At 38.0% G+C, this 12,567-nt stretch overlaps 1 protein-coding gene and 1 long non-coding RNA gene across 16 annotated transcripts in view; one reads left to right on the forward strand and one right to left on the reverse strand.

Annotated features, from left to right (window-relative positions):
- The window catches only part of ptprk (protein tyrosine phosphatase receptor type K), a 615,224-nt gene extending 605,181 nt beyond the window's left edge, over nt 1-10,043 (reverse strand). For all 15 annotated transcript variants that reach the window (XM_028797925.2, XM_051924122.1, XM_028797923.2 and 12 more), the window contains exon 1: nt 9,820-10,043. In XM_028797925.2, the coding sequence (XP_028653758.1) occupies nt 9,820-9,892 (73 nt within the window). In that variant the 5' untranslated portion in view covers nt 9,893-10,043. The remainder of the gene's footprint in view (nt 1-9,819) is intronic.
- A 100-nt stretch (nt 10,044-10,143) lies between these two features.
- Nucleotides 10,144-12,567, forward strand: part of LOC127526964 (uncharacterized) — a 42,212-nt gene continuing 39,788 nt past the window's right edge. The window contains exon 1 of the long non-coding RNA XR_007934330.1: nt 10,144-10,345. This is a non-coding gene — a long non-coding RNA (uncharacterized LOC127526964). The remainder of the gene's footprint in view (nt 10,346-12,567) is intronic.

Here is a 12,567-nt window from a genome sequence, read left to right on the forward strand (position 1 = left end):
TTGCATAGCTTATTGTCAATATCTTTACACCTGTTTTTAAGACTTATTGACTGAAACGGGCTTTCACGAAAAAAGTTAGGGCTTTGCTACAGGATACACCCTCCACAAGTTAAGGAAGTAAAAATAAAGGTGTATATTTCTGTTTTATTTAAACCTTTTAAGTTCGTATGCATAGTCCCATTTGGCTGTTCTAGTTTTTTTTTTCCTTTCTTCAGTAATATTTAATCTCCTTAAAGAAAAAGAACATATGCATTTTACTTTTTTGTATCTCTTTAGTAATATTTTAGTGTAAAAGGATAACCAGTATTTAAACCTTTTATGTTACTTTATAAAGTTATTTTACACAATGTTGAAAAATTAATAAGAAAGGTACATATTTTGGCAGCTGCTGCTTTAATTTTCAATGAAATGAAAAAAGCTCTCCAAGAGAAAACCTCAATGAAGAAGAAACAATTTGCACTATCTAAAAAGGAGAAACCCTCATTTATAAAGGTTTGCTGCAGATGACTTAACTGAAAATAAATGAATAGTTCCTATGTGTATAATACATATTTATCTATTTGACTTATGCCTTTATTCCAGCAACTTGCAACATCTGAGGTACAATTTGTTACATTACTTTTGTTTTTTGCAGCACAGGCAGGTGAAGTGACTTCCTCAGGGTCACACAGTGGTGTCAGTACCAGGATTTGAACTGACAAGCTCTGGGTTTGCTGAAATATTACTGAAGAAAGAAAAAAAATGAAAACGGGCAAATGGGGCTATGCATACAAATGTCCATCCATGCATTATCCAACCCGCTATATCCTAAATACAGGAGCCAATCCCTGCCAACAAAGGGCACATGGCAGGAAACAACCCCAGGCAAGGTGCCAGCCCACCGCAAGGCGCACACACCCACACACAACGGACAATTTAGAATCGCCAATGCACCTAACCTGCATGTCTTTGGACTGTGGGAGGAAACCGGAGTACCCGGAGGATACCCAGACAGACACGGGGAGAACATTCAAACTCCACGCAGGGAAGCGAACCCTGTTCTCCTAACTGGCACCTTTCACTGCGCCACCATACCGCCCGCATACAAACTTAAAAGGTTTAAATAAAACAGAAATATATACCTTTATTTTTACTTCCTTAACTTGTGGAGGGTGTATCCTGTAGCAAAGCCCTAACTTTTTTCATGAAAGCCCCTTTCAGTCAATAAGCCTTAAAAACAGGTGTAAAGCTAAACTTGCAGCACCGCTATTCAATTACACTTGCCTAACGCCTCTCCTAAGGGGAGATACTGTGGGATCTGGGCATCCGTCAAAGCACCAATCACAGGCCCGATTAGAAAGCGGGAAGCTGTGATTTGTCGTTTCCCTCCCATGTAATAATCACAGCCCGTGTTACAACGCACTATGTATGTATGTGTATGTATGTATGTGTGTATGTATATATGTGTGTGTGTATATATGTATGTGTGTATATATGTTGATTGATATATATATATATATATATATATATATATATATATATGGATGTGTATATGTATATATGTGTATATGTATATATGTATATGTTTACATAACCTCTAACGCACTACTTCTCCGCTGTTTTAACGATGTATTTACATAGATTGTTGTAGACACAGAACACACATGAAATGCGTGCATTCCAAATAACGATATATTTACCCTATACAACTCCAGGATACTCACACACAGGTAAACAGACTTGAGCTGAGAGAACTTTCTGCGTTGTTGGGGAGATAGGATAGCAGTCTGCTTGCTGCTTTGCTGATCAACACATTTACAACACAAAACACACTGCCGGAGAGGTGCAAAGGGATTTAAGGTGGGCCGGGACTACGAGTTTTTTTCATAGGCTTTGGTAATTCTAGTGTTAATCCTACATAAATAGGTGTGAACATGTGCAAGTGAAGCTGCCCGTCTAATGCTAGTTCCTGCTTGCACAAAGTGAAGCTAAAATAACCATCTGCGTCCCACAACCAAAAACCTGAACTGGATAAACAGTTTTAAAAAAAAAAAAAAAAAAAAGTGATGGATCGTTGGAAAGACAACTGCAGTGAATGAACGCATAACAATGCAAACCATTTTATTTACATCTGAACTAATTCTATAATGGGATAATAGTGGCAATAATGAAAGCCATTTTGCCTGGAAAGGGCAGTGTGATTTTTTCCATCCTTTATTAAATTAAACCATGGATGATTTTTAAAGAGTTGCAATTATGACAAGTATGTCAAAATTCAAGGCCTGACTACAATTAACTTTGTTTCAGTCTAAGAACACAATTCTGTGGTTCCGAAGATGAAACCATGAGGGGAAAAAATCCAAACTCAGTAGAGTCATTAATTTGTTTACCATACCCAAATCCATACATACAACTTTGTAACTGAAAACGTATTTTATACTCCACAAGAACTCTTAACTTTACCATTGATAATGAAGGCAAACAGTGTGTCTGAACTACTTTCAAACACCAGAACTACAAACCAGAGTAACTCCTGCTTTATCAAAGCGAGTCAAAAACCAGACAATGTAAAAAGCATTCAGACTGGCAAAAAATCTGCTTCTGGGCGCTTGTTAAACCTGGGAAGTTGGGGAGACGGACTTCTTTCCCTCTTTACTACTCTCAAAGTTTCACTCTGGCTGTTGGCCTTCCTCTCTTTCTCATGAGTCAGGGTTGAAATAAATTTAGTTTTGTTAAGTTTGACTTGATTGATTGTATGGAATGTTACATGCTTTTAATAAATTCAATAAAATACAAAAAACGTTAATTTGGGAAGACAGAAGTCAACTAAATTTTAAGATATTACTGCATAAAACTATAAATCTCTGTAAAGCTATTTGCAGTGCACATGAATCAAGAATGTCCATTAACCAAATGCTCGGTCAGTTCTGTAAACATTTTATTTCTGTGCTCACCAGGTACAATATTACAAAGTTGCATGTACTAGGCAAACAAATTGCCATAGCATGTGCTAGCATAAGCTGAACATGCCCTTGAAATATTGGTATCCCCACACAAGGAAGGCTCCTCTTTTTTTCCTCTCAATCTTGCCAAAATGTACTCCAGGTCCCCATAACCTCTGATGATTTTTTCCTAAATAATCATGCAAAGAACAAAATTCAAAGCAAGTCAACAAGTGAAGAACTAACTTGGTTCCCACTGGAACCTATGGGCCAATCATAGGATATCAATTTCAAAAAAATTAAATGAAAACATGAAGGTCTGAAAAAACACTTGTCTGCTCTTATCCATAAAAAAATGTATTGGTGTTCTGTGTGGTTAAACAAGATAAAAAACAGCAGTTTTAGAAATCGCTGGTACAGTAAAAGAAGTGCAATAAAAAAATTTAAAAAAACCACAATTAAATACCATATTTGAATAACAGCAAGTGTTATCATTTTGGCACTCCAAGAATGAAGTCTGAAACACCCAGAGTTAACTAGTTGTCTGTTGGTTCACTTTGCATCTAATTACCGAGGGGCTGTTGGATATAGAAGAGGAAAAAAAAAAAAAAAAAGAGTTCTAAATCTTAGAAGGCAGGTCAATTATATCTTTCTGGGCAGGCATCAACTTATGTCGACAGTGTTGAGGCGGATGGGCGGTAAACATGACCAAAACCCACTGATATAGTTCTGCTCTACTTGCTAGCAGTATGCTGCTTGCAGCACGTGTTACACTGGTGCCGCTGTTTTAGACGTCTGCTGCTGCATACTGACTGGTGTCGCCGCCAGCTGCATGAAAATGGTTGTGCCAAAACAGCCGCTGCCAGCTGCCTTTATCCAGCCATTAGCTGCCGCCAGCCCCCACAGCAGTCACAGTATGCAGCAACAGATGCCTGAAACAGCGGCACCATTGTAACATACACTGCAAGCAGTGTAACGTGGCAATGCATGCCACTGGCTGCTTCTAACTTTATCATATCTTGCAGATCTATGCTGTGTAATAGGCATGTGAATTCACACACTGTAGAGGCTCATGGAACATACAACACAGGCACATTTGTCATAAATATATATTGTATGTTGATTTATATGAAAACCATTGCTTTGTGTGCTTTCAGAAAATTTTTTTTTTTCTAAAAAACATTCAGCTTTGGGCCAAAGCAGGGGAAGAAAAATAATTAGCCCTCAAACTGTTAGGATTACAATTTAAAACAAAAAATGTTCCACTGGGAGCATTAATAATTTAAGCAAGTTGGTGTAATGAATGTCTACAGCCACTGTAGGTCCCAAAAGATCTGTGTTTGATCCCCCTGCTGTAAGAGAAAAAAGCTACATTGGAAAATGGATGGATGGACTTTTGTGCTTCATTGATGACATCTTCTAAAGGCTTCATCATACTTAATTTAACTTGTTTTGATTTCTGTCCGTTTAAAAAGGAAGTTACAAAATCCACAAGAAAAGTATTCCATGGTATTGGACAAAAAACACTGCTTAATAAAATTACACAGTACATTTCCTTAGTTAAGCAACTGCTTATAAAAAGTTATCCAGGTACTAAAATTCCCTTACCTCTCAATACAGCAACCTATTACTAAGGCCAATCAAGTAATGCAATAAGTCAGCAATTCTCAAACTCAGTCCTGGGGACTACAAGGGGCTGCAGGTTTTTATTCCAACCCACTTCTATTTTTAATCGGACTCAAACTAAATGAGCAAGTAGTCAATTCCCAGTTTCTGTGTTTTGGGGTCAATGTGAGAATTACAATGCAAAGTTTTTATATGGGTCAGCTCAAGTTGGACGGTTGGGAGACAAAGTCAGAGAGGCGCGATTTGGGCTGGTTTGGACACGTGCAGAGATGTGGAGAGATGATGAGCATATTGGGAGAAGGATGTCAAGGATAGAGCTGCCAGGAAAAAGGAAAAGAGGAAGGCCGAAGAGGAGGTTTATAGATGTGGTGAGAGAAGACATGCAGGTGTTGGGTATAACACAGCAAGATGCAGAGGACAGAAAAATATGGAAAAAGATGATCTGCTATGGCAACCCCTAACTGGAGTAGCCGAAAGAAGAAGAATTACAATGTACCAACTATTTATACTTTAGGTTACAATTGGATGATTTAGTGATTGTTTTAACTTGGTTTTTAAGATTATCATCATGATTTTCAGTCTGTTTTTCCAGGTGTTGTGATTATTTAATAATAAGCATGTAAATGGGTCAGATGCTGAAGTAGTTCCAGCCTTTTGAGTATTCAGGGTCATTCGCTTGGGTGTTTGCTCAACTAGTTCTTAACGGTCATTAGTTAGACACAATTCAGAGAGCAAACTACATGGTAAAATGGAAAATAGGAAAATAATTACTTTCACCCTTAAAGCTATAGTAAAATATTTCAAGATATCTAAAAAAAAAAAATTAAACACAAACACAAACACAAAGGTGGATTTTCAGCATGCCTAAAAGGGGAATTTAGCCTGTCTACACAATGGGCTACTGCAATAGTTATACGGTTAAAAAAAAAAAGTGTTAAAAGTTGTAAATTAACTGTATATTTCTATATAAATTCTTCAATATACTACAAATGAGTAAAAAATTTCTGGAGTTGTGGGTTGTTAAGGTTATTTCAAAACATCTCTGTGGGAGTGTCTTACTCAAAAAGGACAAGCAATACATTTAATCTCTCCAGGCCTTAACAGAGCTTCGCTGTAACATACACCACAGGGAATGTTGAACATTGAGGTCGCTGGCCAAACATCTATTAAGCACCATTTCTTGTCATGCTCTATTGAAAAAACATGTTTAACGAGTGGGTGCTATTTTTTTATCACTGTTAAACAAGAATATCACAACTCCATCTATTATTTCACTGTTATTAAAAAATCTAATTTCATCACGCATTGCATTACTGCCAGATGTATCAGAATTTAAGCATAAATAGGATTATCTTCTCAGTTTAAAGACATTGATAATAATTTTAAGTAATAAACTGGTTCATTTCCATAATACAGTAAATAGCATGAAACCATTCACTACTCAGTGTTACGAGCAATTTTAAATATGGCATTCTGTACAACTGACTGGTGCATTTAATAATGTGTTAGTGTTAAATTAATCAGTCATTAAATCAACCAGATGAAATATTCATTTCATAAAATATAATCTGGGAATGTAGGTCACAGGGCAAACAGATGTTGGGTGGGGGAGATAACCAAATGGCTGCCTTATTAGGAGTTCTGTAATGCATACTCTGAAAAGGTAGTAGCTGCAAAGAGTTAAGTCAATTATTAAAAACACAGCATGATAAAGCAATAAACTGTAATATTACAGAGCAATATAAGTCGATTACCAAGAACACGAGTGCCACATTCAAAGATGCATCTGTTTTTCAACTGTTTCTAGTTTACAATATTAGCACTACCTTAAATATTGCTACACTACTCGACATATCAACTCACACTCTTAAAATATTGCATGCCCTAATTTATAATGAATACTGTAGGCCAGCTATCAATGTCCTGTGGGGATTGTTTTAAAGATTTTCAATTAGTTTTAACTTACAATTTGTTACAATCCACCTCTCTCCCATACATAACCCCCAGACCCTAACTTTCCATAAATACTGTCAAAGTGACAACAGCATTGAAATTTATAGACTAGTTTCAGCAAACTGATCAAATAAATCAGTGTTCACAAGACTTTGCACATACAGCTATCAACCCTTGCATGGCACTGAACATAAATTTAAAACAAACCTTTATTGGTAGTGAAAACCCTTGAGCTTAACACTGTGCACTGCAGTTTATTCACAGCCCCCCAAAAAATAGAAATAATCGAGCATGCACCAATCAGTCCACCTCTCGAAAATGAGCTCACTTTTCCACAAGACAATTAACCCGTTAACATACTTTAAAGGGCATTTGATCCTCAACAACCGCTCATGGCGCTATAACACATTAGGACGATGGCATTATTTTTTCATGCTTGAATTAACTACCGTGGACTCTACATTAACAAGGCAAGAAGTATGGGTGTACAAGTCGTTTAAAACGGTTAAACTGCAGCGACTGCAGCGAGGCGACTTGAAAGTTTTGCCAATGATCTGCGCAAAAGCGAATATGCAGGGAAACATTCGAACAGAAGCAGGAGCGGAGGAGGGGGCTAAGTTTAGTTAGTTTTAGCGGCGTGTAAGCAGGAGGGGGGCAGGGTGTCAGAGAGGGAGCGCGACGCACTAGGGGGTTTAGGAGGACGGCTTTTGCCTGTAGCTCACACTTGCCGTGGGCTGATGCTGGCAGCCTTTTCAACTCCTGCGACTGAGCACAGCGACAATGAAGAGAATCAGAGCTCAGCTTGAGCACTCGGGAATCGTGCTCTCTCTCCCTCACGTTTACCTATGACCAACTCCCGACATAGCTGAAACTTTAGACGGACTTGCAGACAGGACAGCCTTATTTTCATCGCAAAAGAGTCTAGACCCCCACCCCCCAGAGCATATTCGCTTCCAAAGCAATTAACGGATTTGTTGATCTCCTCTACGAGAAACCCATAGCTGGCAAAAAAGATTAGTCTTCTCATCCTATCCAACTAAAAGCTGATGCAGCTTGCTGGTGTAAGGCTGCTTTTTAACTGCAAAAGAAAGACGAAATGGTTGTGCTATCTGCCTGCTTTCGCAAATTAAAACGCGACCTTAACTTGTAGCAAGTGATATTTTTTTATTAAACTAACTGCCGATCTCACTCTAAATAGTTATAACAACATGAGGGCGATGACGGTATTACTATAAATACAGAATGCCCTACACTGAACCGATTCATAATGTAAATTACGTATTACACCGTTATTGTAACAAGACTGCGATTTTCACAATAAAAAAGTGTGTTAAGGCATGCCTATACACCATAGTCCCTTCTACTGTTTTCTGTGACTCAGCTTCCATAAAAACTCAACTGGTTTCACGCAAGACACTAAAAACAAAACAGGATACCCCCTTAACATTTCATATAGCTCCTTTTACAGCCCCCCGCTTTGTGCTTTCAGCATTCCGTCATGAAAATGGCAAAATGTCCAGACACTCAAGTCGAAAAATAGATGCCAGTTTGTATTTGCTCCATAAAACTGTTAAGATATAATGCATGTACTATTTACGAAAAATGTATGAGCATTTTTAAACCTACTCTGAACATGTTAAGTGTGTCTTTAAAATATATTCAAAGGGACTGCAGATCTCAAAAAGAAAACACACAAACATCGTTAAGAACAAAATATCAAAATAAACAAATGTTATAGGACTAGCTCAAATGACAAATATTAAGTTTCAAAGTGACGATATCATATTCACAGCAATACATCAAATACTGAAAAATAAACGAGGCAGTGACCCAATGGTCATCCAAACAGTTCTGTATATAGAGGCGGCAGCACTAAAACGTATCATACTGTTACAGTACAGAGGAAATTACAGGTGGTATTAATTTTTGAGCAACATTTCATTGAGAATTAAAATTTCAAAGACAATGCCAAAGTCATTTTTTATAGAATAATACATGATTCTTGTAGTCGGGAATGGGTGATTCTGGGTTTTAGTCCTGTCGCTTTGTTCACCCGTGTATGTTTATTATGCAGAGACCTCCGGGTTTGTAAATGTCAGTCCACTATATTAAAACACACTGAAAACAAAGAATCAATTAAACTGTTTGTACGATTTCGATTTGTTAAAACAATGTACACACTTAATACAAAAATCGAAGTTTTGGTGCAAACTAAAAGCTATTTGACATGTGTTACAGCGTTTAACGGGACAGAGAGGTTTCGGCCGTCTATGCATATGAACTGTTAATATTTAAACGCTGATAACTTACGACACTTTCTTGCCGTATATCAATGATTCCCTGGGAAATTATTCAAAAGTGTAAAACTCAATTTTGAGAAAGTCGAGTTTTGAAAACGATGTTTTCGCAGTCACACAGACTTAGGTGTTCTTAGGTGACTGGTATTGGGGCTATTTACAGATGATCAGCTTTTCAAGGGTACATTCTTGTATAGATATGCCATGGTTTAGGTTAATCGGTGTTATTTTGAGGGAGAAAGTGAGCGGTCAGTGGCGCAAAAAGGTTAACTTTTAAGCAGCAAATGGACTCGCCCATAAATACGCTTTTCAAGTAACATTTTGTAAGCTGAACTTTCTGTATGTGTTTGGTAGATTGAGTAACTACATACACAAAGGTGTGGATATGAAAGTACGTTTACAATATGAACGAGTGCTTCAGAAGAGGCCGTTTAAAAAACAACCTTTTAGCGGCCCGGTAACATTTTCCAGGTGCGACTCCTATGGTTCAGGGGTGGGTTCCCGATTGGCATTTTGTCGGCGAGTCTAAGTGCTCGAAGGTTTTTGAAACATGTAAAAAGAAAAATATCCTTCCACAAATTACACAACAAAGAAATATTGTAAAACATCCAAATGAAATGCATATGAACTCTGTAACAAAATAAAACCGAAGTAGCCGCTCGCATACCCCTTTCGCACGGCGAGGTTTTCACCGTCCAGGTTTAATAAAGTAAAACGCGAGTTGGTTTGAAAAGTAAAGGCAAAGTAAAGCGGGCACCACGACACATTTCTTAATAAAACGACGAATCAAGGCAGGGGATGGTTTAAATCGCAATGTTTACTATTTGAAAACTCGAACTTCACTTGCGTTAGCCCCAGCTACAAAGAACACCACTTGTGTTTCACGCCAACTACTGGAAAACGCCGCTCCCTCCACACCTTTACCGAAAGCGGCTCCAACTTTTGTAAAGTGCTTTCGGTTTAAAAGTCACATCGGCGACTCCAAAATAACTATTAACGCTGAGAATACTACGGTTACTCACCCGCAGCGAACTGAGCCCCAGCTCTTATATTCGCAAACAAGAACAGGGCGAGAAACGTGAAAAGCCAATCCATGCCACTTCGGTCCTTTCGTTTTCTTCCGGTTTTACTTTCAAAAAGTCGAACGACTTTAAATAAATAAAATAAAATAAAAAAAGAAGTTAGTCCTTTTTATTTCCAGGAATCCATTCTCACGCTTTTACTCATTCGGCTACTTTGTTCCTCTCTGAGAGGAGAGAAAACTACACGTGACGTCAGCCTCCCCCTCCCCTTATTCAGAAGCGGCGAGCTCGCCCGTAGAAATCGGGGGGGGACCCTAACAACGCCCCCTGCCGGCGACACCGACACGATTCCTTCTTGCTTTAAATCCCACACGACCGGTTTTTTCAATTGAAACTCTAACGGCTGAGTAGCAGAGCACGATTTCGGCTTACAGTGAGGGAAAAGTCATTTCCGTGGCTCCGGGATTTTTCTCGTTAGCTACCCTGCAGACATGTTCTTTCCATCCTAAGCCTGCCGCTGGAAACGGTAGGATTTTATTTCGTTCTGCACCGTCATATTTGTATGGGAAAATCAAATGTTAATATCTGCCTCAGTATCTTACATTGCCATATGTTGCTTCTTTCCGAGGAATTATGGTAGTCATTGATGCTATTCGTCTGAATATGTAGTTGTGATTATCTACATCTACGTAAAACTAGAATGCATGTGTTTAATACACAGCTTTAATACCCAGGTTTTGCTATTACATTCTTTACCTCATCACGGTAAGTTTGAGGACTGTTTGCACATGTCAATAATCTTTCAAGCAAAGAAACGTATAACATTATGGGAAAATAAAAATATAATGAGTAATGGAACGGTGGCTATAAAGTTAGATGGTAAACCATCAGATGTGTGTCTGATCGGGACCATATCCTCCAAAAATTATGCATCTTTTAACAATACAGGGCTTACGTGCCGTTAATACGCTTTGGCTTAATTCTATTGATATCCAGACTTCTTCTTCCAGGTCATTTTGGCAGTGGATGACTGGGTTATACAGTAGTTAACTCTGCTCCCACCTATCTCAGAGTTGAGGTGCCAGTCTACATGGGTTTTCTGTGACTACAACAATTTTCTCAGTGAGCCCGGCTGTACCTTGAAATGGACTAGTGCTCCTGTCCAGAGCTGGTTTCTGGTTTGCATCCAAAGCTGTGGGATAGGCTGCAGCATTTCATCAATCAGTATTAATGATTTTTTATACTTTATTTGCCATGTGCAATTTCTTGTATTAGAAATGTGTCATTTTTTCACATACCTTACTCTCCAGAGCCACACATACTCTCCGATAAATGTGAATTTCCCCTTGAGATTAATAAAGTATCTATCTATCTATCTATCTATCTATCTATCTATCTATCTATCTATCTATCTATCTATCTATCTATCTATCTATCTATCTATCTATCTATCTATCTATCAGAGTTTTGAGGTCAGTGTGGAGGGTCAGCTAGTTGCATAGTGATCCTGGAGCAATTGCAGGTTAAGGGCCTTGCTCAAGGCATAAAAAAAGTAGTATTCCTTCAGCCACTGCCAGGATTTGAATTGGCAACCTTTAACTTACCAAATGCTTTAGCCACAGAGCCACCACTCCTCCCAGCCACCAGATGTGGGTTTCAGAAAAATGAATGGACGAATGAACTCTGGCAGCAGTTACCACTTCAGGTCACTGGGGATTATTCTCTATTAACTCTGCACACATGAACGGTGCAATTTCGTTTCATTCTTTCTTGCAAAATTCCCTAAAGTTATGTAAGAGTGGCAGAGGATCATTGATGAAAAGCAATCTACAAAGTCTGCCACCAGATCCACAGTTTCTGCCATTTTGCTGAACCACTCATGCACATTCTAATTTATTTCTTTTTGCTCTGCACAAGTGTAATTGGCTTTGAAATTGTGGTCATTCAGAAGGGAGGTTTTTGTTCCTGTTTTAGCAGACTGAAGTACATTTAACCTAAATTCTATCCCTCTCTTCTCCAACCTACACAAAGCTCTCATTCATATCACATCATTTTGATGCTTAATAACAAATGTGGTGTTGAGTGTACCAGTTTTATTTTTCTTTAGAATGCCATATGCTTTCAATACCTTCAGACATTTCTGTGTCACATTTATATAGTTTCACCTGAATGATTTGTTGCTAACCCCAGCTTAGTGGAATCACTGGCATACTAACTGGAGGAATCTTCATCGTCTCTTTAAACGAAGCCTTCTGTTCTTCTTGATGTTACCTTTGGAGTCATAGTGGCTTACATTTTTCTTTTTTGCATGTGGGAAAGCTACACATTCTTGCTGTTGAAAGCTGAAATTAATTTTGCCTTTGCAATGAAATATACACTGAAGGCATGATTCAACACATCACCTTTTTATGTCAAGGTAGATATAAACCCATTCAATATAGACAAATTTTGTAGAGTAAAAATTGAAGTGGGGGAACATATAATCAAGTATTGCATCTTTGTTGCATTTTACTATTCCTGTCTATTTCTCAAACTCATTTTAAATCTTTGCTTATTCCCATCACACTCATAAATAGTTGAACATTATGTGTATATGAACAACTAACATTTAGAAGTTACCTGTTTTAATGGTAAATTGGTTTTGATTCTTGATAGTGCCATTAACTTTACTCATCTACAGTCTTCAAATGCGGGATTAAAACTTATTATTTATTAGGTAGTACTATTTTAAAAAAAGTACTACCACCA

Source organism: Erpetoichthys calabaricus, chromosome 3, assembly GCF_900747795.2.
Source record: "Erpetoichthys calabaricus chromosome 3, fErpCal1.3, whole genome shotgun sequence".
Taxonomy (NCBI): Eukaryota; Metazoa; Chordata; class Cladistia; order Polypteriformes; family Polypteridae; genus Erpetoichthys; species Erpetoichthys calabaricus.